Source organism: Hippopotamus amphibius, chromosome X (genome assembly GCF_030028045.1).
Source record: "Hippopotamus amphibius kiboko isolate mHipAmp2 chromosome X, mHipAmp2.hap2, whole genome shotgun sequence".
NCBI lineage: Eukaryota > Metazoa > Chordata > Mammalia > Artiodactyla > Hippopotamidae > Hippopotamus > Hippopotamus amphibius.
The window spans coordinates 2,850,037-2,876,037 of NC_080203.1; the positions used below are offsets into that span (position 1 = coordinate 2,850,037).

The 26,001-nt window shown below is 52.6% G+C and overlaps 1 protein-coding gene across 5 annotated transcripts in view; it reads left to right on the plus strand.

Annotated features, from left to right (window-relative positions):
- Window positions 1-21,783, plus strand: part of MECP2 (methyl-CpG binding protein 2) — a 54,096-nt gene extending 32,313 nt beyond the window's left edge. Inside the window, exons 3-6 of one of the 5 annotated variants that reach the window (XM_057717824.1) lie at window positions 1,618-1,792; window positions 2,266-2,685; window positions 12,688-13,038; window positions 14,285-21,783. In XM_057717824.1, the coding sequence (XP_057573807.1) occupies window positions 2,570-2,685; window positions 12,688-13,038; window positions 14,285-15,368 (1,551 nt within the window). In that variant the 5' untranslated portion in view covers window positions 1,618-1,792; window positions 2,266-2,569 and the 3' untranslated portion in view covers window positions 15,369-21,783. The remainder of the gene's footprint in view (window positions 1-1,617; window positions 1,793-2,265; window positions 2,686-12,687; window positions 13,039-14,284) is intronic. The other 4 variants (XM_057717825.1, XM_057717826.1, XM_057717827.1 and 1 more) reach the window with 4 other exon arrangements.
- The last annotated feature ends 4,218 nt before the right edge of the window (window positions 21,784-26,001 follow it).

A 26,001-nucleotide genomic window follows, 5' to 3' on the forward strand; every position in this document is an offset into this window, starting at 1 on the left:
TGGGGGCCTCTCATCCCTCACAGGGCCAGCTTTCCCAGACATGCAGCCTATATGATGCCCAGGACTTAGAAGAGCCATGCCTGGTTGAGTGCTCTACTGCGGCCATCTCAGAATTCTCCATTTTTGAATAAGAGGTCCTGCATTTTTATTTTATACTGGGCCCTACAGATTATGTAGCCAGGCTTGCCTCATTTTCAGCTCATTTTCTCCTCCTTGCTCACTTGGCTCCAGCCCATCGTTCCTGCTTTTCCTGGAACATGCCAGATTGTTCCTGGGGTCGGGGGCCTTGGCTCTTGCTTGGGCCCCTCTTTACATGATCCCTTGGGGTGCCTGAAGAATTCTTTATCTTTGAAGTTGAGGAGGTTGACCACAGTCCCTCTTACTGGTGACTTTTTTTTTTATCACGTTTTCCCGGGAACATGGTCTGTTCTTTCAGGCTGCAGATGCAGCTCATCTTCATTTCAGGTTAGTTCTCTTATGATGTATCTTTGATGGCATCTGTGTGCTACAGGGACGTGAGTTATCCTTATGTTGGATCGTCTTTGTCTTTCTTCCAATTCTGTTAGCGTCACTGTAATTGCGTTACCTTTTATCTTTTTCATACACTGTCTAATTCGATTTTCAGCTGTGTATTTTCTGTTTCTGGCTGTTTTTAAATGTATTTATTAGTTCTGTAATGATGTGTTTGGGTCTGCAATTTGTTTCCCTAGGTTGGGAATTTACCCTTTCATCTTACTGTGTTTTATCTTCTCATCTTTGAACTCTTATTGAGAACATGTTCTTATAAAGTTGTGAAGAATTTCCTTCTCTTCCTTTTGTGTATTCTCTTCTTGGTGGGTTTTGCCTTTTTTTTTTTTTTTTTGCTTTCGGCCATAATATGTTTCTAAAGTTACCATGTTGTTTCTTGTCAACTTGGCTCAGGCTTAAACAGCTCCATCCAGTTGTTCTGTTTGCTTTGGTGCAGCAGGGGAGTTCTGGCTCTCTCTTCCCAGTCTTCTGGCATCCTCTCTCACTGCTTTCCCCTCTGGGATGTCGTGAGCTTGTGGTCAGAGACAAGTTGCACAACTGGGGGAGCTGCAGTCAGGGGGACTCTTCTACGGCATCTGGAGTCTTGTCTCCAGCCTAGAAATTGTGTTAAATGTCTTAGGCCAAGGCTCACTCTAGCCGCTCGAAGGACATGTATGGCATTCCTACGAGGGATTTGGAAAGGGGGCACCCCAAGCTCCTGGTGGTTCCCTGAGCCTGTGTGTCCCCAAGAGCAGTCACCTCCCGCAAAGTCGGCCTGGCTCGCTGAGTACTTTACCTGTTTCTTGTGGACCTCCCAGTAGCAGCTTCTGTAGTTCCTGGGCCTAAAAGGAAAAAGTAACAGAGTCCTACCTAGTTGCTTCTTTCCAGCTTAGTGGAGGAGAGGTCTCGGGGGTGTTGTGGGCTCCCCGCACGGCTTCCAGGGGTGGGGCAGGAGCTCAGTCTTGCTGCTGCTTTGTTCTCTGGAATTCTTTCCTTGGCTGCCAGGTTTTCAAATGTACTGCGTTCGATTTTATGTCCCTTTCCTTTGTTTGATGAATTCTGCCCTTCACACTCCTCCTCCCCACGTCTGTGTGTTTCTCATTTTATTAGGGATTGGGAGAGAGCAGTTCTGTGGGACGTTGTAACCCGTCGTTTGAACCTAATCGTCTGATCCATGTGGAATTGATTCTGTTGTGTGATGGGAGACACAGTGGTCACAAGAAGCACGTCACGGCCCTGCCGCCCCTCCGTGCTTTCTCTGACTGTTCACAGGCGCTGATTCTAGGTAAATCTCCACTGGAGGGCCGGTAGTCAATCTTCCCATTGTATTTTCTACCCAGTTAGTGTTTATACACAGGGAAGCCACTGATTTGTTGATAATTGTCTTATCACGAAGCATGTCACTTTTTAGCTGGTCCTCAGCGTTGTTTACGGGATCGAGACTTAGTCCCTGCTGCTTGCCCACTGCTGCCTGCTGTCCTTCTCTGGCCTTGCCTGCTCCCAGCAGTGCCCAGGGAAGTCCTTCCGTCTGCCACTGGCAAACTGCACTTCAGCCAGCCTGGCTCCCTGGTCCCACCATTGGGACCTTGAAGATTTCCTCAGGGTCTGCTGGTGGTGGGGGTGCGATCCTGTCCCAGACTCCCCTGGCAGGTCCCTCCTTGGTGTCGCTCACAGTACCTCAGCCATTGGTGGCACCCTCTTGTTTGCCAATTCTGACAGACAGATTTCCCCTTTTTTCTATTTTGTTGGTCATTTCAGTGGCTGCTATGTCATCACCGGGAAGCAAGTCTGTCAGGCATGCAGCTGCGGGGTGACCTACACTAGTGAGAGGCACAGCAGTGAAAACAAGGGCATCACCTCAAGTGAGAGGAAAACAGCATTGACAGAAAACTGCGGCAGGAGGGAGCTGTGGTAATCTATTGCTGGGGACCAAAGAGGCAGGTGTGACCTGAGTGCCCCTGCAGACTGGCTTTGGGGACCCGAAGGCTGGATATTTGTCGTGGGGGCACTGGAGGTCAGCTTTGCCCTGGTGAGCATCCCCCTGTTTGTGAGAAGGGTTGCCATGAGCATTCTGCGCTGTAGAGGAACACAAGGGCCGGGAAGCATGATGGAAGAGCAGTACCTAGATGCGGAGGCCAGGGAGCAGATCGTCACAATACAGGCTGTCCAGAGGAAGAGGTGAAATAACAAAGGCGTCAGTCATCGCATTGGGTTTTTGGTTTTCTTCCATTCTTATCTCGTTTGGCCAGTCCCCTCTGCAGTGGCCTGCATGGGGACAGTTGATGGTGAAGCCACCTACATTGGCTTTAGTCATGGTCCACGACTTTACCAGTTTATCACGCCAGGCCCAATCCTTCCCCCACCCCCAGCAGCCCCGCCTCACCTCCCGGAGCGCTACCCCGGCTCCCCCACGGGCCTCCCCTGGCTCCCGCTATCTCCAAACCACGCATCAAAATTGCTGTGATTTCATTGTTGGCTAGATGCTTTAGAAGATTGTACCAGGAGAAAGAGGAGAAACAGATGCAGGTAGAAAACGTGTCTTGTTGCCAGAGCAGCCCTGGCCCCAGCACAGCTAGGGCCCGGTACCTAGAGTGTCAGCTACTGAATGAGTGAGTGCGTGACATGAAACACCCCCACTCCACTCCCAGTGTCCTTGTCATGATGATTTCTGTTCAAATCTTGCCCCTCCCTGCTAGGCATTTCAGAGCGAAAGCAATTTCTGCCATGCTACTTTACTCATATCTAGTTCCAGAACATTTTCATCACCCTAAGAGGAAGCAACGTGGAAAACAGTCTGGCACTTCCTCAAAAGGTTAAATGTGGAGTGCCCTTGTGACCCAGCGATTCCACTCTTCGTGTAGACCCAAGAGAATTGAAAACATACACCCATGCAAAAACTTGTACACGAATATTCACAGCAGCAGGACTTCCTTGGTGGCGCCGTGGTTAAGAATCCACCTGCCAATGCAGGGGACACGGATTTGAGCCCTACCCCAGGAAGATCCCACATGTCACGGAGCAACTCAGCCCGTGCACCACAACTATTGAGCCTGTGTGCTGCAACTACTGAAGCCCATGCGCCTAGAGCCCATGCTCCTCAACAAGAGAAGCCACCACAATGAGGAGCCCACGCACAACAATGAACAGTAGCCCCCACTTGCCACAGCTAGAGAAAGCCTGTGTGCAGCAACAAAGACCCAATGCAGCCAATAAATAAATTAAAAAAATATATTCACAGCAGCTAAAAGGTAGAAACAACCGAGATGTCCATCAGCAGATGAATGGATAAACAGTGTGGTGTGTCTGTACAATGCAATGTTATTCAGCCATAAAAGGAAGAAGTTGTGATACATGCTAGAATGTATAACAACTTTGAAAACGTTATGCTGAGTGAAAGGAGCCTATCACAAAAAGCCATGTATTATATGATTCCATTTACATGAAAGGCCAAAGAGGCAGACCCTTAGAGACAGAAAGGAGATGAGAGGCTGCTAAGGAGTAGGGGGCTGGGGGAGGGGTACCTGCCTAGTGGGTATGAGATTTCCTCCGGGGGTGGGGGGGGTGACGATATGTTCTGGAACTAGATAGTGGTGATGGTTGCACAACATGGTGAATGTACTAAGTGCTACTAATAGTAAATTTTATGTCATGCATTTTACCACAATAAAAAAAAAAGATTGATCAAACACCCTCAGAATATTTAGCCAACAACCTTCAACTTGGCTAAATGCCTAGTCATTAAACTTCTTGGACTAAATTCCTTTCTGACTGTTGTGGTGACTGTGTTCTGGGCTTCAGAGATGGCATTCAGGTCAGCATGGTCCAGTCTAGCATGTGTCACTGTTGGTCCCCACACTCACCTCTTTCTCTCGGATGGACAGCAGAGCTACTTGCCGGAGCATCGTAAAACCTATCCTTATGATTTAAGGTAATTGGTGTAGTCAGCTGTCATTTTAGTGGGTTCTTGTAAAAATTGAGATATAATTCACATACCATGAAATTCACCCATTTAAAGTGTACAGTGGCATTTGGTACCTTCATAGTGTTGTGCAACCATCACTTCTGTCTAGTTCCAGAACATTTTCATTACCCTGCCCCTAAAAAACATCCCTGTACCCATTAGGAGTCATTCCCTATTACCCATGACCCCTGGCCCCTGGAAATGAATAATCTACTTTCAATCTCTGGATTTGCCTATTCTGGACATTTCATATAAATGGAATCATAAAGTATTTGCCTTTCTGTGTCTGATTTACTTCACTTAGCATAACATCTTCAATTCAAAGTCTATCCATACTGTAGCAGGTGTCAGAGTTTCCTTTTTTTTTTTTTCCCCACACCGTAGGACTTGTGGGATCTTAGTTCCCTGACCAGAGATTGCAACTAGGCCCTCGGCAGTGAGAATGTGGAGTCCTAACCACTGGGTCCACCAGGGAATTCCCGACTTTCCTTCTTTTTTAAAGCTGAATAACATTCCATTATATGAATGGGCCACATTTTGTTTCTGCATTTATCTGTCCATGGACACTTGGGTTGCTTCTACCTTTTGGCTACTGTGAATTGTGTTGTTACGAACATCGGCATCCAGATACCTCTTTGAATCCCTGTTTTCAACTCTCTGGGGTCCATACATAGGAGTGGACTTGCTGGGTCACTTGGGAACTCCACGTCTAACTTATTGAGGAACTGCCTGACTATTCTCCACAGTGGCAGTGTTTTTTCCGACTTACTTTTCTTTCCCGTGTATGGTAGACTCATGCTATCAATATGAGACCTGCCATATGGCACTGATTGCCTTCACTTTGGGGAGGGTTCTACCTTTGGGTGTTTTATTTAGCTTTTCAAAACATAGACAGTTTCTTGCATCTTCTGAAAACTGAAAATACACTGAATTCAGAGCAGGGCTGCTAAACTTCAGGTTCCACCATTGAAGCCTTCAAGCTGAACCCTATCCCCTCTTTTGTTCCCCAGAGACCACTGAGACTCTCTTCCGGTGCCAGTTTGATTTCTCTCAGATCTTTAAAGGGGCCAAAGCTGGCATCTCAAAGCACTGCTACCTTTGTTGATTCGTGCATAGAAACCTCCTTGATTCTGCGATTCTGCAGCTTATAATGGAGGTAGAAAGAATTGGAAACACCAAGCCAATGCTACTTCAGGATGGAAGCAGCCACTGCAAGGAGGCCATTTCTCTCCTCTGGTCCCTGACCATTGATCTGGGGAAGTAGCTGCCACCCTGCCCTTCCAGTTTGTGGCTTTGTTGTGGTACTTGGGCTCCTTACGTAGCTCTGTGGGGCGGATGACTGGGAATGAAGGGTGCTGAGACATGTCATGTCCTGAGATTGGCCTGATGCAAACATGACTGAAATTGGGAAAGGTCAAGATATTGCTGAGGCTCTGGAAGTTTCCCAGTGCTCACTCTGGAGGGGGCTGGATTCCAGTTCAACTGAAGAACACCTTTTAGCTGTGGCTTTCACCTGGCTTTGGGGACTTTCTTTTCTTTCTTTAATCTGGAAGCCTTGGGGATTGAGTAGTCCCACCTCAGCTGCAGTTGTCTGGTGAGCTGCACATGCTAGCTGTCGACTGATTGCACCCCTGGAACACACAGGAGCCTTGGATCAAAAGAGTGCCTGGGCTGCCTCCTGCACAATTACTGGAGGTTCCTTTCATTAGGAAAATACAATCAATTCTCGCTATCAAACCCCTTGGGATACAATGATTTGGCCTGAGATCAAGATTCCTGCAACTCTTATTTTCCTTTGGTAGATCAAAGGAAGGATTTAGTCTAATGATTTTGTTTTAGCGGCAAAATTACGGAATGATTTTTTTTTACACAAGAGCCTTCTCTCAGTCTTTGTAGATACTTAAGATTTGTGAAGGCCTTCTGCTTCAATGTGATATGTACGTTTCCCCCCAAATCTTGTGTTCTACCAATCACACAAAAAATAGGAGTTGTTGGCCTTCCTAGGCGGTGCAGTGGTTAAGAATCCGCCTGCCAATGCAGGGGACACAGGTTCAATACCTGCTCTGGGAAGATCCCACATGCCGCAGAGCAAGTAAGCCCATGTGCCACAACTATTGAGCCTGCACTTTAGAGCCCGTGAGCCACAACTATTGAGCCCATGTGCCGCAACTACTGAAGCCCACTCGCCTAGAGCCCGTGCTCTACAAGAAGAGAAGCCACAGCAATGAGGAGCCCACGCACCACAACAAAGAGTAGCCCCCACTCACCGCAACTAGAGAAAGCCCACGTGCAGCAAGACCCAACACAGCCGATAAGTAAATAAATAAATTTATTTTTAAAAAATAGTTGTTATGGTGAAAACTGGGATGAGGTAGACCACGTGAAACCTGTAGGATTTGGTAACCAAAGCTCACAAAGCCAGTGACAGTTGTGGTTAAAAAAGCACCAGGGCACACTGAAGGCTCTATTGGATTTGCAGGTGGCATCACCATCAGCTGAGTGTTTTTCACCGTGACCCCCAGGTTTGTGCTTCCTTCCACACGATTCACAGATTAGTTGTTCCATCGTTATTAAAAGTCAGGTGCTGGGCAAAGCTGCCTTTGGCAGTGGTTTTTTTTTTTTTAACATGAGGAAGTATCTCGACACCTTCATTCACACTCACAGCTTCACCATACAGAACATAACACTGTTGAAAACGTTGTGGTTCTTTGAGCCACTAAAAGAAGGCACTTCTGCAAGGTTTCCAGCCTTTTCTCTTAATGTATTCATGTAATGTGAAGGCATTCTATTTAATTGTTAGAAAGCTTGACCGAAACAGCTTCAAAATATTCCTGACCGGCAGCACAGTTTCTGATTATGTCGCTGTCATCTCCGCCTTTGTGGACACACTGCCCCGTTGCCCCTGCGTGCTGGTAGTTGCTCCATCGCACTTTTGAGCCCTGAAGGGTAGCTCTCCTCAGAACATTCATCTAGGGCAGTTCAGGCACTCGAGGACGTCAGTATCAAGCTCACGTGCAACCATATTCATGTTCCCCAAACCCCCCACTGCTACCTTTGTAGCACCTTCGGACCAGGGCGCCAGTCCAGGATGGCACGTTGCTCCTGGTTGTCCCATCTCTTCATTCTCCTGGATGGAACCAGGAGCAGTCCCTGGCCCTTTTTCTCCCCATGCGGCAGCCCGTTTTGTAGAGTCCAGGCCTGCCGACGTGTGGGTTGCCCCTCTCTTTGAACTCTTCCAGGCATTTCCTTGTGGCCTCAAGAGGGGCTGTTTGCTACCGCTTTTTGTTCTTCCTGGCTCTTCTGCTGGCCGGCCTCCTCCAGCGAACAGGACCCCTCCTTTCCTTCCCTGCCTCTTTAGCCTGCGTATTCCTTACTTTCTTGCCAGCTTGTGAGTACAGTTAAGACTTTTTAAACACTGTCTTCTATGACATCTTCTAGAAGATGTTTGGTCTGGCGTTTTTAGTAGTTTCAGCAAGAGGAGTCTCTGTAGACCTGTCTGCCTCGTTGCTGGGAGCTGATCTGTGGAAGCCTGGGATCTGTTGTCCCAACATGACCGTCTCCCATGACCCCTCCCTCCCCATTATTGTAGACGTCGCCGTCTGCCTTCCTGAGCTGTCAGTGACCACTCCATTGCCATCTGCCAACCCTGACCCACCAGGTGCTCGGGCCTGCTGCTTTGGGTGCTAAGCCAGCGCCTGCTCCGTGGAGCTAACGGCCAGGGGATATGGCCATCAGGGGAAGCACAGGTGGCACAGCGTGTGGGCTGTGAGCGTGCCTTGACACGCAGTTATTAAGCGCTGCTCCTGTGGGTTGAGCAGGGAGACAACAGGAAAGAAGACGCACGCCAGCTGGGGGGTTGAGCCAAGAGATGGTGTATTCGAAGTACACTGTGCAAGGAGCAGGGAAGGCCTCTCAGAAGACAAGAACGAGGGCTGGCCCAGAGCCGCTGGTTACACAGGGTTTTTATCCTCACTCGTTTCTCCCTCTAGGGAGGGGTGTCATAGTGGGGACAGGATAGGGCTGTTGATAGTGCTGCCTAGGCCCACCTGGAGTGCTCCTGGTCTGGCCTGCCTGGAGCACTCCTTGTTGCCTGGGATGAGTACTCCGCATCAGCCCGAAAGACCCAGCTGTGTCTGGGCTTCCCCTGTGCCTGGAACAGAGGAAAGGATCACTCTTTCTTTGTTGCCTCCTCTCGTGCTGCACCCCCCCCACCCCCGGGCAAATTGGGAGCTCGTGAAGACCAGGGAATGATGCTGGTTCTACCCTGGCCTCCCAGCCCCTACATGGGGGGCTGGCTCAGGTCAAGGGCAGTCAGTGAACACACGTCAACTAGGTCGTGACCTCAGACAGGTTCCCTTGTTTGGTTGTACTTGCTTTTCTTTTCACCTGTAGCACTGAAGAGTGGAACAGGTGGATACTCCCCACTCTAACATGTGTGAACTTAAGAACTAGGCGCTCAGTTCTCACGGTCTTCTCAGGGTCTGTGTGTGTGTACATGTGCACACAGAGATACACGGTCTGATGAGAGGGAGGATGAAGAGTGCTGTTTAGTTTCTTCGTTTTTGTTTCTTTTTAATATTTATTTATCCATTTGGCTATGCCAGGTCTTTGTTGCAACATGCAGGATCTTGGTTGCGGCATGCAGTATCTTTAGTTGCGGCACATGGAATCTTTTAATTGTGGCATGCAGGATCTTAGTTCCCCAATCAGGGATCAAACCTGGGCCCCCTGCATTGTGAGCATGGACTCTTAGCCACTGGATCACCAGGGAAGTCCCTGCTTGGTTTCTTTGAAAAAGTGTGTTTCAACAAACCCCATAACCCTTCTGGTGGGAGGGCTTTGAGTACTCACCTGGCAGCCCAGCCTGGCCTGCCTCCCTCGGGTCACCCTGACTCTGAGCAGGTGGCTGAGCCGAGGGTAAACTCAGTTGGGTTACCTGTTTTCCATCATTTTTGCCTCCACTCCACGCCCAGCGGAATGGCTTCCAGGCTTCTTCGTGAGCTTTTGTTTTTAAGCAGAGAAGTAGCAGTCAGAAAATAAAGTACCAAACACCTCTGTGCCCCTCAATGCACAGAATTGAAAATCACCGTATTCTCACAGTTGTTTCAAGTAACTTTAATTTAAAAGAGCTAAAATATCACAGTTAAAGGCCCTTTTATTCCCATCTTTGGTGCCATTAAAAATTCATTTATTGTATACTTAGACATAACGTAAAATTTACCTTTCTAACTATTTCTGTTTATCATAATAAAAAACATTAAACACCCAAACAGTTTGTTTAGGCCAAGTCAGAGTCTGGGCACAGGGGTCTCCCCACTTTGTAGCCAAAGAACTATGTCCTCCCCTCCTTGAGCTTCTTTTGGTTTGTTTGCATTGAAGTGTAGCAGGTTTCCCATGCTGTGTTAGCTGCTCCTGTAGCTTCCCGTCACAGGTGTGGCTGTAGCTCCCCCAGCCTTCGCCCTCCTCATTTGGCGGCACTGCCATGAGCGCAGGCTTTGGCCGTGGTCCCTAGCTCCTCCCGGGCCCTCGTCCCCACACCGGCCAGCTCTGTTGCTCCACCTCCTGGTCACGTCCCCAGTCTTCACCGTCCTTGCCCTAGACCACACCCAGAGCGCCCCAAGAGGCATCCCACAGGCTCCCTGCTGCCCGCTTAGGTCCCCTGCAGGCTGTGCTCCACACGGCAGCCAAAGGGATCGCGTCATGCTTAGGATAAAACCCGACATAGCCCCAAGTGCCCCTCGAGGCCTCTCTGCTGCCCGGACCATCTTCCCCCGTAAGCTCCATGGGACCCTCACTTCCTGTATGTCTCTCTTCCTCCCACAGCATCACCAAGGGGGGTTTGTCTTCACTATATTCTAATCAGCTCATTCTTTTGGACACTCACCTGGTCACTGTGTAGCCCTTTCAGCGGAGGAGCCCTTTCAGCCCACGTCCTTTTGATCCTTCTGTCACCCCCATGCACTGCCCCACCTTTCCAGCCCAGAGGCGAGTCCAGAACCAGAGACCCTGCTTCTCTCCGGGCCAGCCTGGTTCCCCTCCATGGATGCAAGGCATGTTCGCTTCTGTTCCCTTTTGTTTTCATTTTGGTTTTGGTCATGTAAACTTTTACATGATTCAGAAATTGAAATTCTGGTCTTGCATACCTGGCAAGGTCTTGCCCCGTGCCAGTCCTTACTTCGGTCCCGCCTACCCCGTGCCAGGACTGGTTCCCTTCGTTTTTGCCATCTGCTTCCTAAAGTCCCCTTCTTTTCTCCCCCAGAGGGCAGCCTACAGTGTATGGTGTACTCCTCACAGGAGGTCCTGGGGGTCCCTCCCCCGTGGTTCAGGCCGCCCGGCTCTGCATGGTAGCGCATCGGTGTCTGCCCAGCAGGTCTCTGGTGGTGGCTGTCTGGCTTGGCCTCAGTCTTGAGCCAGTGAGAAGAATGCTGTCACCAGTAACATCGTGTATCTGTTATTTTGCATTTCCACGGTTCTCTTTTCAAGGTAGATTTCTAGAAGGGATGGTCCTAGGTGGCATCAACACCCTTGCTTGTACCTAAGAGGCATTCCTGGGGTGTGTGATCGGTGCTTGGTTTCACTGTAAAGTATCAGGGGAGTGCAGATGCGGGCTCTGAAGAAGCCAGCCTTTGCCATCAGTGCAGTGTTTTTCTCTGGCTCTGGACTGTCCGGGTTCCTGTGGTGACCGCAGCCTGCTCTGCCACCAAGCCCATTCTCCCCTTGGTGACAGTGAGCTGCGGGCCGCATGGAGCTGCCTGGGGCTCTTCCTTGTCTCCTATCTAGGAGCTAAGCCTGGGAGAGTTAGAAAGTCAGCTGTGTGCTGGAGCTCATGCTTGGGGCCCTAAACTGCTGGAGGCAGGGCCAGTATAGGGAGGAGGCTGGGGCGAGCCCCTCCCCATGCCCTGCCTCCCCATGCCTGACCCTGAGTGTTCGTGGTGCGAACTCGCCTTTGGTGACTTAGCTATGTCATTCAGGTCTGGTTGCCAGGGCACACCGTGGTGCCTTTGTTGCGATCTCCACGGTGTGGCCAAAAAGGGAAGTCACTTGGGGTGGGCCAGCGTGGGGTGGCGACTGGTGCCAACATGAGCCGTGTGGGCCCAGGCAGTACTGGGGCTAGGATCTGGAGGACACAGGAGTCTGGCTCTTTTCCAGGATGAGCTGCTAACTGAGGGCTTTGCAGATGGGTGGTTCTGAGTCCACGATTCTTCTTTCCGAGCCTCCCTAGCCCAAGTAGTGTTCTTGCCTTCTTGGCCTGGCCACGAGGCCTGGGGCCTCACAGTGACCACTGCCGGAGTACACAAGGAGCGACCCTACCGAGTGGTACTGAAGCATAGGGAAGGAGCTGTTCTGTCAACATGAAAGAATGGGGAGGCACCCGCCCTGGAATGAGGAGGGTGTCCTGCGCCTTTCCTTTCTCCCTGCTCTTCTGTCCCATTGGCCAAGGCCAAGGCCTTGAGTCGGAGAGTCTGGTGATAAAAGCTCACCTGGCCTGGGTGTGCTCCTCTTCTCACACCAGAACCCTGGACAGCAGTGTCCGGTTGCCCACCTCCGCCAGTGTTTATACAGTGCCTTTGTGACCCTTCTCCCTCTGGGGTGTTGGTACCCATTGTCGAGATGAGAAGACTGAGGCACAGGATGCTGAGGTCAGGTCCGTGTTTGGAAATGGCGAAGTCAGGATTTGAGTTCAGGTTGGCAGTCTCCAAATCTGAGTGTTTTTCCACAGTGCTGTGCTCTGTGCCACCTCCCGAGGGGCACTGGTGGGCTCTTCCCGTCAGCAAGTTGCACTGTGCTGTTTTTATTGAGCACACATTTGAGAAAACCCAAAACACAGAAGTTGTAGTAACACCCAAGCCAGGCCTTCGTGAAGAGGAGCCCCCTCCATTTTGGGGGGTAGGTCCCTCTCTGGCAGTCGGAGAGGGCCTCTCGTCATCCATCAAACCAGAGGCCCTCGGGCACAGCTTGTGAGCACTGAGAAGCCGCCTGTGGCGCCACACTAGGAGTGGGACTCAGGGTGACCGCAGTGGGCATTCGCTGTCGGCAGTCCAAGGGCTCTGACATAATCTGTGAAGGAGAAGGGCATCTAGATCTGGGCGAGCACCAGCAGGGCAGCCCTCTCTCCCGGGGCCCTGCCCCTGCTGGGACACCCTGGGCCTGCTGTTGCTCACTGTTTCTGCATACCAGTGTGTTCTCCGTGATACTTACGTACTTGTTTAACACTTCAGGGAAGAAAAGTCAGAAGAACAGGATCTCCAGGGCCTGAAGGACAAACCTTTGAAGTTTAAAAAGGTGAAGAAGGATAAGAAAGAAGACAAAGAGGGCAAGCATGAGCCCCTGCAGCCAGCGGCCCACCACTCTGCTGAGCCGGCAGAAGCAGGCAAAGCAGAGACCTCAGAAGGGTCAGGCTCGGCCCCAGCCGTGCCAGAAGCTTCTGCCTCCCCCAAACAGCGGCGCTCCATCATTCGCGACCGGGGACCCATGTACGACGACCCCACTCTGCCTGAAGGTTGGACCCGAAAGCTTAAGCAAAGAAAATCTGGCCGCTCCGCTGGGAAGTATGATGTGTATTTGATCAAGTAAGTAAGGGTGACTTCTGTCTCTACAGAGCGGGGAGGGCCAGGTGGGCGGGGGGTCAGGGACGGGCACTAAGAAACTGATGGGGACCCCTTCGAGTGGTAGCTCTTTGCTGCTCATTGATCAGGAAGATGTGTGTGCGTAACCCCACCTCGGGTCGGGGGCTTCAATAGTGACCACTGCTTGTGGGCGTGACCAAGTATGCTTGGAATGACCGTGTACCTAGGTCACTGCCCTGAGTGAGACTTGCATGGGGTAGCAGAGTGTGGCTTTCCCGCACCCACCATCAAGGCCTCTTCTGGAGATGGAATAGCAGTAGAGCCTACCCAGGGCCGCAGTGGGGGCACCCGGAGAGGCCACCTGGGAAGCACTGAGGACACAAGATCCTGCTGAGCACACTGGCCTGGGCTGGGGAGGCAAGGGAGCTTCCTGGGGTTGCTGCCATCTCCCAGCTGAGGGGCTCTCCTCAGAACCTGTTAAAACCTCTTCTTTGTGGGAGAGTCCTTCTATGAGATCGCTTCATGAACCCAAAGAAATAGTTCATAGGGGCTCAGTCCACTCTGTGCATCACGTTGGTACAGGTGGGCTCTCTAATGGGCTCTCTGGGGAGAGACCCAGATGAGCTCCGTGTGCCTTTCCCACTGTCCCTTGTGCCTTTGTCCAGCTGTGGGCTGGTCATCGGGTGTTACCTGTTGAAACAGAGTAACTTCCAAGCCAGAGCTTCAGAGGACGAGTGTGAATATGTGCATTTCAGTTCCCCTTAGATGATTCCAAAAAGATTAGCAGTTTTCAAAGGCCACTTGCAGATACACTCATTTAATTCCAACAACTCAGAACAGGGCGAGCAAAGCATTATCCTACCGAGGGATAAGGAAACCGATTCCCGGAGAGGCTAAGCAGCGAACCCAAGTTCAGCCTGATGGCTAGACAGGGTCCCCAGGCCAGACCACTCAGTGGCATCCAGGCAGCCGCTGGGGAGCAGTCAGCACCAAGCCGTTCCGGCCTCAGAGCCGGCTGCGCAGGCACCTATGGCCGTTGGGCGGCCTGATGGCTTCCCCTGTGACCGAGGCTGCGGCCCCTAGTTCTCGCTCATCTCAGCTTTCCTTAAGCGTGACTCTTGTTCAGCTGTGTCGTCGGGCATGTCAGTTGCAGAACGTCTCGTTCACCACCACCCCCTCCTCTGCCCCTCTCTGATGTTGCTGTGGAAGCTTCTGACCATTCTTTGTGTCTCTCCGTTTGTTCCCACAGTCCCCAGGGAAAAGCCTTTCGCTCTAAAGTGGAGTTGATTGCATACTTCGAAAAGGTAGGCGACACCTCCCTGGACCCTAATGATTTTGACTTCACGGTAACTGGGAGAGGGAGCCCCTCCCGGCGAGAGCAGAAACCACCTAAGAAGCCCAAATCTCCCAAAGCTCCAGGAACTGGCAGAGGTCGGGGACGCCCCAAAGGGAGCGGCACCACGAGACCCAAGGCAGCAGCGTCAGAGGGCGTGCAAGTGAAGAGGGTCCTGGAGAAAAGTCCCGGAAAGCTGCTCGTCAAGATGCCTTTCCAAGCTTCGCCAGGCAGCAAGGCCGAAGGGGGTGGGGCCACCACGTCGGCCCAGGTCATGGTTATCAAACGGCCTGGCCGGAAGCGAAAAGCCGAGGCTGACCCCCAGGCCGTTCCCAAGAAACGGGGCCGAAAGCCGGGCAGTGTGGTGGCGGCTGCCGCCGCTGAGGCCAAAAAGAAAGCCGTGAAGGAGTCTTCCATCCGGTCGGTGCAGGAGACCGTGCTCCCCATCAAGAAGCGCAAGACCCGGGAGACGGTGAGCATCGAGGTGAAGGAGGTGGTGAAGCCCCTGCTGGTGTCCAGCCTCGGCGAGAAGAGCGGGAAGGGACTGAAGACCTGCAAGAGCCCTGGGCGGAAAAGCAAGGAGAGCAGCCCCAAGGGGCGCAGCGGCAGTGCCTCCTCGCCCCCCAAGAAGGAGCACCACCACCACCACCACCACACGGAGCCCCCGAAGGCACCCGCGCCGCTGCTCCCGCCCCCACCCCCGCCCCCACCGGAGCCCCAGAGCTCTGAGGACCCCGCCAGCCCCCCCGAGCCCCAGGACTTGAGCAGCAGCGTCTGCAAAGAGGAGAAGATGCCGAGAGCAGGCTCGCTGGAGAGCGACGGCTGCCCCAAGGAGCCAGCTAAGACTCAGCCCGCGCTCGCGACCGCCGCCACGGCCACAGAAAAGTACAAACACCGAGGGGAGGGAGAGCGCAAAGACATTGTCTCATCCTCCATGCCAAGGCCAAACAGAGAGGAGCCTGTGGACAGCCGGACGCCCGTGACCGAGAGAGTTAGCTGACTTTACACAGAGCGGATTGCAAAGCAAACCAACAAGAATAAAGGCAGCTGTTGTCTCTTCTCCTTATGGGTAGGGCTCTGACAAAGCTTCCCGATTAACTGAAATAAAAAATATTTTTTTTTCTTTCAGTAAACTTAGAGTTTCGTGGCTTCAGGGTGGGAGTAGTTGGAGCATTGGGGATGTTTTTCTTACCGACAAGCACAGTCAGGTTGAAGACCTAACCAGGGCCAGAAGTAGCTTTGCACTTTTCTAAACTAGGCTCCTTCAACAAGGCTTGCTGCAGATACTACTGACCAGACAAGCTGTTGCCCAGGCTTCTTAGGGTGCACCTGCACCTCCCTCCCACCCAGCCCCCCCCCCACGTGGTCATTAGGGACAGAGAGCACTTGAGAGGACACTCCTGGTTTTGGTGCCGTTGGCGCCCCAGTCTCAGCTCTCCTCTCCCCCCACCGTGCCAGGCCTCCAGCTCCCCCGCCTCCCCCACTCCCACCTGTGTCGGGACAAGGAGGTGTGAGGCAAGAGAGACAGTTGGATCCTTTAGAGAGGATGGAGATGGCCAGTGGCTATAGCCTGTGTGATCCCACCTGTGGTGGCACAGATCTGGCCCCACGCCAGCCCCAATCCAAAATCGACAAGGACATTTCACAGGACGGGGAAGTAGCACCTGTTCGCCCCAGTTCTGGCCTGTCTAGGAGGGAGTCGTTCTTTCAGCTGCTGGGTGTAGACTGGCCTGAGCCGGAGAAGACGATGGCCTGAGGCTGGCCACCAGTGGGCGGCGCTAGAGAGGGGCCACCAAGGCCGCAGGACCAAGGCCCGGGCAGGCTGGCCCAGGCTCCAGACCGCGGAGTGCAGCGGGCCAGGCAGAAGGGATTCCTAGTCGCTCAGAGCAGTTGTGACTGATAGTTAGAGCCTTAGTAGATGGGGCAGGGGGCCAGGGGGAAGGAGGGGAAAATGTTCTTCCAAAACTTTCCAATTCTAACTCCTTTAGGGACAGCTTAGAACTATTTGCACTATTGAGTCTTCATGTTCCCACTTCAAAACAAACACGTTCTGAGAGCAAACTGGCTTGAATTGGTGACACTTTGTCCCTCAAGCCACCAGACGTGATGGTGTTGACAACTACCTGGATCTGTATATACCTGCGCTTGTTTTAAAGTGGGCTCAGCACATAGGGTTCCCACGAAGCTCCGAAACTCTAAGTGTTTGCTGCAATTTATAAGGACTTCCTGATTAGTTTCTCTTCTCTCCTTCGATTTCTGCCTTCTTTCATTTCATCCTTTTATTTCTTCCCTTCCTCCCTCCTCCTCGTTTATGCCTTCTATTCCAGGCAGGCACAGTGCCCCAACTGTACCCCAGGCTGACGCTGTCAGCTCAGGCCCCCAGAACTCCCCCCACCCTTGGCCTTCCCACCGTTAGCCCCAGCCCCCCTCCCACCCATTCTGAGCCCTGAGGAAGCCCCAGGCTCTGCTGAATCCGCCCAGGCCTAGCACCTCGGCCTCTCTGAAGGGCAAGGGAGTGAGCGGCAAGGTCTTGCTCTCCTAGGAGTCCCCTTCCCTGGTCAGACCCCGGGTCCCAGGCCTTCTTAGCCTTCCCACTCAACAGAAGTGGGTGGGAGAAGTTGGGCTAGATTTGGATTTCGGAGCCAAGGGCAGCACAGAGACCCACTGTGGCCTGCCAGCGTCATCAAGTGGCCCAGCCCTGACCTTGGCCTCTGCCAGACCCGGCTAGGGTGGATTGGTCGGGCAGGGCGGCAGGTGGAACAAGTGTAGACGCCCCCCTTGCTGCTCCTCTGAGTGCGAGTTCTTTTCTGCTGAGACCTCTGTGTCCTCTGCTTGCTGGAGACTGGGTGGGCTGGTACCTCACACGTCTCCACATCTGCACTAGGGCTGTGATGTGGGGGCATAGAAGCTTGGATTTATTGTGGGGTGTTCATTGATCAGTGTCAATTCGGGATCCCATGCTTTCACCCTCTGTTCAGGAAGTCCTTATCTAACTGCATATCTTCATCATATTGGTATATCCTTTTCTGTGTTTACAGAGATGTCTCTTATATCTAAATCTGTCCAACTGAGAAGTACCTTATCAAAGTAGCAAACGAGACAGCAGTCTTATGCTTCCAGAAACACCCACAAGCACGTCCCATGTGAGCCGCTGCCATGAACTGTCAAGTGCGTGTTGTCTCGTGTATTTCAGTTACTGTCCCCTGGCTTCCTCACTGCAGTGTAACCATGAAGGAGTGAAACATCTTAGAAACTGTCTAGCACTTCCTTGCCAGTCCTTAGTGATCAGGACCCATAGTTGAGAGTTCCAATCAGTAGCTTAAGAAAAACCGTGTCTGTTTCTCCCAGAATGGTTAGAAGCAAGGGAGTTTGCCCCGTTCTGTTTGTGGAGTCGTAGTTGGCCTTTCTAGCATTTTTGTATCCATTTCTTGATGCTGCAGAAGCAAGTCCAACAACCAACCCGCTCTGCTGTCGACCCTCTGGGCTTCACTGCTGACTCCTCCCCAGGAAGGGATGAGGGTTGGAGGAGGAGGCGAGTCCTTCGGGATCCCTTTTCCTCCAAGGACAAAAAGCTCCTGACCCTGCAGTGGCCTCGTACTCCTGGCACCCCCCCCCCCCAGAGGACTCCTATCCACATGAGCACGGTGTCCAGCCTGTTTGTCGTGGAGGTGCCGTCTGGTTTGCTCGGTCAGGTTTTTAGGCATTAATTACACTTTTAGTCCAGTAAAATGTGGCTCCTGGGACCAGTATCAAGAGCTGGCCTCCCCACGGCTTGGTACCATCTGGTCCTGCACAAAGGAAAGCTGGGTCTGCCACATAACAGGTCATGGTGGGGCTGACTGCCGGCGCCGGTCAAGAACACAGAATTTCAAGTGTCATTTCCTTTCGGCCCGGCCCGACCTGCAGCCCCCTCACTCCCCAGCTGCTTCCCCTAGAATTTCAAGGCTGCAGGCGGTGTCTAAGGCACCTTAGGGTTCCCGCCCACCCCCCACCCCCGCCCCGCCTTTCTTCCACATTCCCTCTTCCCCAAATAAAGGCATAACTAGTGAGTCACCTTTGGGCAGCGGCCCTGAAGCTCCCATACCACCTCTGTCTTGGAGTCAGGTTGACAGGAGGTTGGAGGGAGGGCCTATGCCACGGAATGACCAGCTGCGTCTGGCCCAGTTTGGGGGTGTGGCCTTGATTTTGTGTGTACTTGAAGACCGTGAATATCAGGGTGCATCTCTTAGGGACTGTAAAGAAGGCAGGAATGGACATGGGGCTCAGTCAGAGCCATGTTTGGTCTCCCCATCCCTCGTTCCAGTTATTTGTGACTACCTTCTCTCCTGACAGAATTCTGTATGTGTCCTCGAGTCCCTCCCACCATGCCCGGCCCAGCCCTGCCCGTTGGTGGGCTTGTCCTATCCTAATGAGTGTAATTGCTGGCCTTGACACTGCAGTGAGGTGGGGACCCTGGGCCACAGCCAGACTCCAGTACAGCTCCCTTCTGCTGCTGCTGTACTTCTGTTTGGAAAGGCACAGGAGACACCCAGAAATGCCACAGCCCCCAGTCCGTCAGCACCAAACTAGCCAAGGACCCCATCCCCTCAGCTCCCTGGAAGGTGGAAGCCATGGTGGTGGCCTGGGGACACCGGCTGCAGCCAGCCCATGGCTTCTATGTCTGAGACCCCATGCCGGTGCTGGCACCAGTGTGTTCAGCGGCGGCGTTCCGGGCTAGAGGCCATGAACAGTGGCAGCGGGACCTGGAACGGCCCCACGTTGTCACCTGTGCCTCTGCCTAGCTTGTCACTGCTGTGGTGGCCATCGTGAAGGAGGGTACTAGCCAGAAACAAACTGCCACGTTTGGTGGGAAAGGAGTTTCTTTAGCTGACAGGACCTCTGGATTTTAAGTAAATTTTAATAAGCAGCTCAAGCCCAGGAGGGAACAAAGGGTGTGAAGTGAATCCACCAGGTGTGGCTTCCTGGATTTCCTGGAGCTCAAGTGGAGCCTGGCAGCTGAGCTCTGTGCCCCCTTTCCAGAGCGTTCCTGCTGGGCTCTCTGGGCTGACAGGGCCGGGGGAGGTCACAGGTACCAGCTGTATCTTTGTGCAGCCATCCCTAGTGGGGTGGTGGCCCCAAATTGTTTTGTGATGTGAGTTTCCCACATGGGTGGCCCAGAGCATCCAGACCTCGGGAAGTAAGCTTTCTCTAGAGCCCTGTGGGTGTCAGCCTAGCCAGTCCCCTGAGTCCCGGCCAGTGGCCCCGGGGGTGGGGGGGAGCGTGGCCATGTTGCCAGGCCTGTAGTAGAGCCCCTGCTCTCCTGACCCGACAGCCCCGCCATGGCGTGTTCAGGCTCTTAGCTGCTCTCTGCAAGGGCCCCATCTCACTTCTCTTCCTCGGTGAACTCGCCCACCCGAGGGGTTTGTTGAGTCTTAGTTTCTGCTTCTTTCTCTTTTGAAACTCTATCAGTCTTTAGACAACGTAGTCTAATTGTTAGAATTCTCCAGGATACTGCCTCCCCCAGGGTCTAAAGTTCCATGTTAAAGGGGAAAAATGTGAACACTGAAACCCCTTGTCCACAATTCAGAAGGAAGACCTAGAAAACATTTAGCAGGAAACTACATTTCGATGTTTCTGAATGAATAAGAGCAAGCTTTTTCAAAAACACTGATCTAACAGGACTTGGAGCCTGGCCCAATGTGTGGCAAGCGCTGCGGGTGAAGGGGAATCCAGTCTGAAACTGCTGGATCTGAGCCTTAGGGCCCTCGTGTCAGTGGAGAGCCCATCTCTCCTTGGGTAGCAGTCCCTGAGGGCTCAGCTGCTGCCTGGTCCTGGGAGGAGGCCTGCCTGTCCCAAAGCTGCAGGAGCCCAGCTCTGGGTGTGGGAAGGAGAGTTCTCACCAGTGAATCCGAAGGCCTGTGACCTTCTCGCTACTCAGCACCACCTGTTCCTTGGTCTTTTCTCATTTCCACAGAGCCTACCCCAAGTGCTGATTTGTCAGGAAAGATGAGTTCTAACTAGGACCCAGGCAACTAGGAAGGAGAGGGTGCTGTCTCCTACCCAGCCTCTGCCTGCGGTGTGGCCTTTCCCCAAGGACAGTCCCCAGCTCTGCTCTACTTGGGGCCTGGGGCCTGGGTGAAGGGCTGTTCTCACTCGCCCCTCACCTGCAAGAGCCCCCAGGTAAGAGGGAGGGCAGGGGCGAGGACCCTCACACCCTCACGGAGGGAAGTCCAGCTTTGAGTTTCAGAACATTTGGGAAACTTGCCAGTTGCCTGTGCTCTGCTAGCTGCCCCCTCTACCGTCCCTCTCCTCAGGTCCTGCTCAGCAGTGAGACAAAATGACATAAAAAGGCCACGAGGTTTGGCTCCTGCCCACTGGTAGTCCCTTCTCCCCACAGTGTTTGTGTGTCAAGTGACAAACCTGTTCTTCCTGGTGACCCTGATTATATCCAGTATCTTATGGACTATATGCCTAGACCTGCTTGGTCTCTTTTATCCTGGGCTTTTGTTTTGCTTTTTAGTTTTGCTTTTAGTTCTTCTGTCCCTTTTATTTAATGCACCGACTAGACACACAAAGCAGTTGAATTTTTATATATATATATCTGTATATTGCACAGTTATAAACTCATTTTGCTTGTGGCTCCACACACAAAAAAAGACCTGTTAAAATTATACCTGTTGCTTAATTACAATATTTCTGATAACCATAGCATAGGACAAGGGAAAATTAAAAAAAGCAAAAAACAAAAAAACAACAAAAAAAAAACCAAAAACAAACAAAGAAAAAAAAAACAACAAAAAAAAAATGACAAATCTGTCTGCTGGTCACTTCTGTCCAAGCAGATCCGTGGTCTTTCCTCGCTTCTTTCAAGGGCTTCCCAGTGCCGAGCGAAGGAGGCTCCGGGCAGCACCTGGGTTTTGCACTGTTTCTCCCGAGCTTGTGAGAGAGGCCCCAGAGTACCAGTGCGTAATGGCTCATTTCAGTGGATGGGTGCAAGAGTGCTCCCTGGCCCTAGCAAAGCCCAGAATGGCACTGCCTGGTCCCCTTCTATCTCTGGATGGAGTCCTTGGGGGTGGCCTGGCCCCCCCGCCACGCCTTCCACTGACCCGGTCAGAGTGATCATGTGTGGAGAGTTGGCTCAGCAGGCCTCCCCGCCAGTAGGGCTGGAGGGGAGACAGAAGGCCGTGTCTCGTCTCTGAAAGTGAGCCGTACCAGGTAGAACACCAGGGACCCCAGAACCACACATGAGGTCCAGTGGGTCCCCCCCCAGGAGGTAACGAAGACTCCAGAAATGTCCCTTCCTCTTCTCCCCCATCCTACGAGTAATTGCATTTGCTTTTGTAATTCTTAATGAGCAATATCTGCTAGAGAGTTTAGCCGTAACAGTTCTTTTTGATCATTTTTTAAGTAATTAAAAACACCAAAAAAAAAAAAAATCCAGAAACTTGTTCTTCCAAAGCAGAGAGCATTATAATCACCAGGGCCAAAAGCTTTCCTCCCCGCATCATTACTTACTTCTGAGGCCTGAATCCAAAAGAGAAACACTCATAGGCTCTTTGGGTGGCCAGGCTCCCCTCGGGCCCCTTGGAGGACCTGGGCCGGGGCAGCTTCTGGGCCCAGCCTGGGGGCTCGCCCCCACCTTTGTTCAGTATTAGCGGTGGGTCCCCACCTCCTCTCCCACCCAGCCTGGGCCCAGGGCAGAGGAGACCGCCGCCGCTGCTGTCCAGCCTCTCGCAGGTGGGTGTCTGCGCATATCCGCGCGCGTGCTTTCTGCGCGAGATCTGAAATCGGCGCCGAGTTAGCCTCGCCCGGTGACCTCTCGTCCTGCCCGGCCCGCGCAGCAGGGCCCACCCGGTTCAGTGTTTCTGGGGAGCTGGACAGTGGAGTGCAAAAGGCTTTGCAGAACTCGAAGCCTGCTCCTTCCCTTGCTACCAAGGCCTCCTTTTCTGTTTGAGTTGTCACTGCTTCAATCAATAACAGCCGCTCCAGAGTCAGTAGTTGATGAATATATGACCAAATATCACCAGGACTGTTACTCAATGTGTGCCGAGCCCCCTCCTCGCGCTGGGCTCCGTGTACCCGGACACTGTAACGTGTGCTGTGTTTGCGCTCCCCTCCTCCTCCACCCTCCCCTCGTCTCTCTGGGGTTTTTCTGTTTGGGTTTGGTTTGGTTTTTATTCCTCCTTTTGTGTTTCCAAACATGAGGTTCTCTCTACTGGTCCTCTTAACTGTGGTGTTGAGGCTTATATTTGTGTAATTTTTGGTGGGTGAAAGGAACTTTGCGAAGTAAATCTCTTCTGTGTTTGAACTGAAGTCTGTATTGTAACCATGTTTAAAGTAATTGTTCCAGAGACAAATGCTTCTAGACACCTTTTCTTTACAAACAAAAGAATTCGGAGGGAGGGGATGGTAACCGGGACAAGAGGGTCTGTCCTTTTTCCCCAGGAGGGGAGATCCGGAGACAGAACCCCTGCCCAGATCAGCCAGCAGCCACCCAAAGAAGTTAAGCCTAAAGCCGACGGACCGCATAGCTCATGCGCTGCCAGTTTGCAGTCAGAGCAAAACCAGGTTTTGTTCCACTCAGTGGATTCTTTTGCGCCCCCCCCCCAATGATTATTAGCATCATTATTATTTTTTAAGGACAAAGTTGATGTTCCTGCAAGGGGAGCCAGGAGGGGTGTGAGCAGAGCCAGGCTCGCCTTGGTGGGAGAAGGTTGGGGTGGGTCTGAGGGGCGGGGCTCAGCCAGGGGCTCAGCATCTCCCTGGAGACCTCCGCCGTGACCACAGGTCAGCTGTATGTTGACAGGGCATTACTGTTCAGGGCACCGTCATCACCTCTCACCCCATCCCACCGTGCACGGCACTAACGTGACCTCTCGATTCCCCACTTTCCCAGACGAGAAGATGATGGTGGAGGGGGTGCACTCCCTTTGCTGTCATCGGATCCCCAGCAAAATTTGGACACGAGAAACCCCCTTCTTGTTTCATGGCAAAACCCAATCCTCCTCAGAGAAGCCCTTTACCTCCCAGACATTGTTTAGGGCTGATGGAACAGGGACAGATGTGTGCTCCCTTAACCCCCAGGGCCCCTCCTCTGAAAGGCGAGGACAGTGCTGACTGACCCTAGTGACCATTGGTCCATGGGGCTTAGGAGCGGGAAGAACCAGGCAGGGTTGCTGCCCCCTCCTGAGTCGCAGGGACACAGGCCGCCCTGTGCAGAGGGAGCTGGCTCCAGCTCCGAACCCCAGAAGCCCGACCGAGGGCAGGAGAGGTGTGCGTGGGGTGCGGGGAGCCGCCCAGGACAGACTTGGCTGGAGATGTCTCCAAAAGCCCTCTATTGCATTCACCTTCAGTTTTTGTGTTTTGGGACAATTACTTTAGAAAACTAAGTAGGTCGTTTTAAAAACAAAAAAAATATATTGATTGCTTTTTTGTAGTGTTCAAAAAAAGGTTCTTTGTGTATAGCCAAATGACTGAAAGCACTGATATATTTAAAAACAAAAGGCAATTTATTAAGGAAATTTGTACCATTTCAGTAAACCTGTCTGAATGTACCTGTATACGTTTCAAAAACACCCCCCCACTGAATCCCTGTAACCTATTTATTATATAAAGAGTTTGCCTTATAAATTTACATAAAAATGTCCGTTTGTGTCTTTTGTTGTAAAATCAAGTGATTTTTTCATAAGGTTCTTTTACTATTTGAAAAGATGGGCAGCACGCAGTTTTATTTTATTTTTGTAAGTTTTTTAATACGTGTGAAAGCCAAGAATACTCAGCATGCCTTTCTAAGTGACGCGTTCGCACCTTTTGTTGGGAAGTACTGTATCCTGTGCTGTTAGCATTCTCGATAAATCTCTCTGTGAAAGTGACTCCAGGTCTGGGCTTTCATTATCAGACAGCTCCCAGGACAGCACAGCGGTTCATCTCCTGATCTGCTCTGGCTGTCCCCAAACACACAGAAGCCAGCTGCTTTCAGAGTAACCACGGGAGGAAAGGGCAGCCCGCGCCCTGCACCGGCCACGGCAGGGCCGTCCTCTTGTCCTGGACGTGCCAGATGTGTGAAGGTGCTTTTGGAAACCCCCCCATCCCCCACCCCCAGCTCTGACTCCTCCTGCCTGAGACCCTCCCATGGCCTCTGCTGACCTGGCTCCCTGCCCAGAGGGGGCGATGCCCATGCTCCCTGACTTCCCGTGAGTCTATGGGTGCTCAGGAGCTGGAGGCCCCCCCCCACAGCTGTCCTCCACCAGGCTGTTGATGGCCTGGAGAGGACAACAACTGCTCAGACTCCAGAATCACAGGCACACGTGGACACACGTACTAGGAGGTGCACTAGACAGTCCTGGCTTTGAACGTTAAAACAAAGGATTGAAATTCACCCTGTGTGTGTGTACCGAGCATCCCTCAGGTGCCAGGGCTGTCCCAGGAGCTGCAGTCCAGCAGTGAGCAAGTAGGACCAAGTCCCTGTTCCCGTAGTGTGCACATGCCCAATAATTTCCCATCCTCGGCTTGGTAGTCTTGGTAAGGGCTGTCCCCATGGGAAGCCACTGGGGCTCAGGGCGTGGCTGGCCTCCTCTTTGGGAGTGGCCGGCGGTTGCTGCAGCTTCTGGGAAGAGGCTGCAACGGAGGCTCATCTTGGGCGGAGCTGTTTTCTGGAGACAGCCCTGAGTTTCTGGACGGACAGCCTGGCAGTGGGGAAGGCGGCAGCTCTCTGGGGTCAGGAGCAAGAGGGCAAGGGGGTGGCCAGGGAAGACCTGCTGCCTTTCAAGCGTGCATCTGGCTGGAGAAACAACGGAGGAAGGCACCCTTGCTGCTTTGTGGAGTCTTCCCCCATCTGGTGGGGGCAGCAGATGAGTGCCGAGGCTAAGGAAGGATGCACCAGGGATGCCAGGCAGCAGGGGCTGCGGGCAGCTCTGCCCAAGGGGCCCAGGGAGCTCTAAGCCCAGGTTCTACCTGAGGAGCTGCTTGAGCTCCACCTTCGCGTGAGGGCCACAGAGCTAGAGGTGCAAACTTGTGGGTGTGGGAGCCCTGGCGCATTTTTGGTACCCCAAGGAGTTCTGGATGGCTTAAGGTTGCTGACGTGTGCAAAAAGCCAGACAGAGGTGGGCAGGAAGGGGCCACATTGTGACAATGGTGGAGGCTGTGCGGAAAAGCTGGGATCCCTATCGAGGGCTTCGGGAACTGAGGGAAGGTCTTAAGCAGGAAAGTGGTGTGGAGTGATTTGTGCTACCCCAAGCCCTCAGGGAAGCCGGCTCATCTAGGTAAGAGGTGGTGGTGAGGGCAGCGGGTCTGTGGGGAAGAGATGGACTCCAGAGAAGTTCAGGGAGGTGACAGGAAAATGGCTGCTGCTGCGGGGTAGGGAATGGGGGGAGTGCAGAGAGTCCAGAGAAGTCGGTGGCTGCAGAGCCTGGTGGGACAAAGGTGGGGAGCCGTCAAACAGGCCGGGGGTGGAGCTGGGTGCCTGGTGAGTGCTTCAGAAAAGAGGGTGGGGACAGCCAGAGCATGCCATCCTCAAGCGTGACAAGAGGGAGGATGGACAGCCTGAGCGGTAGGCTTGTTTCTAAGAGATGTCAACACGTTTTATGTGCTAGTGGGAAGGAGCCAGAGAACACAGAAAGATGGCAGATACTGCAAAGACCTAACAATCGCTGGAG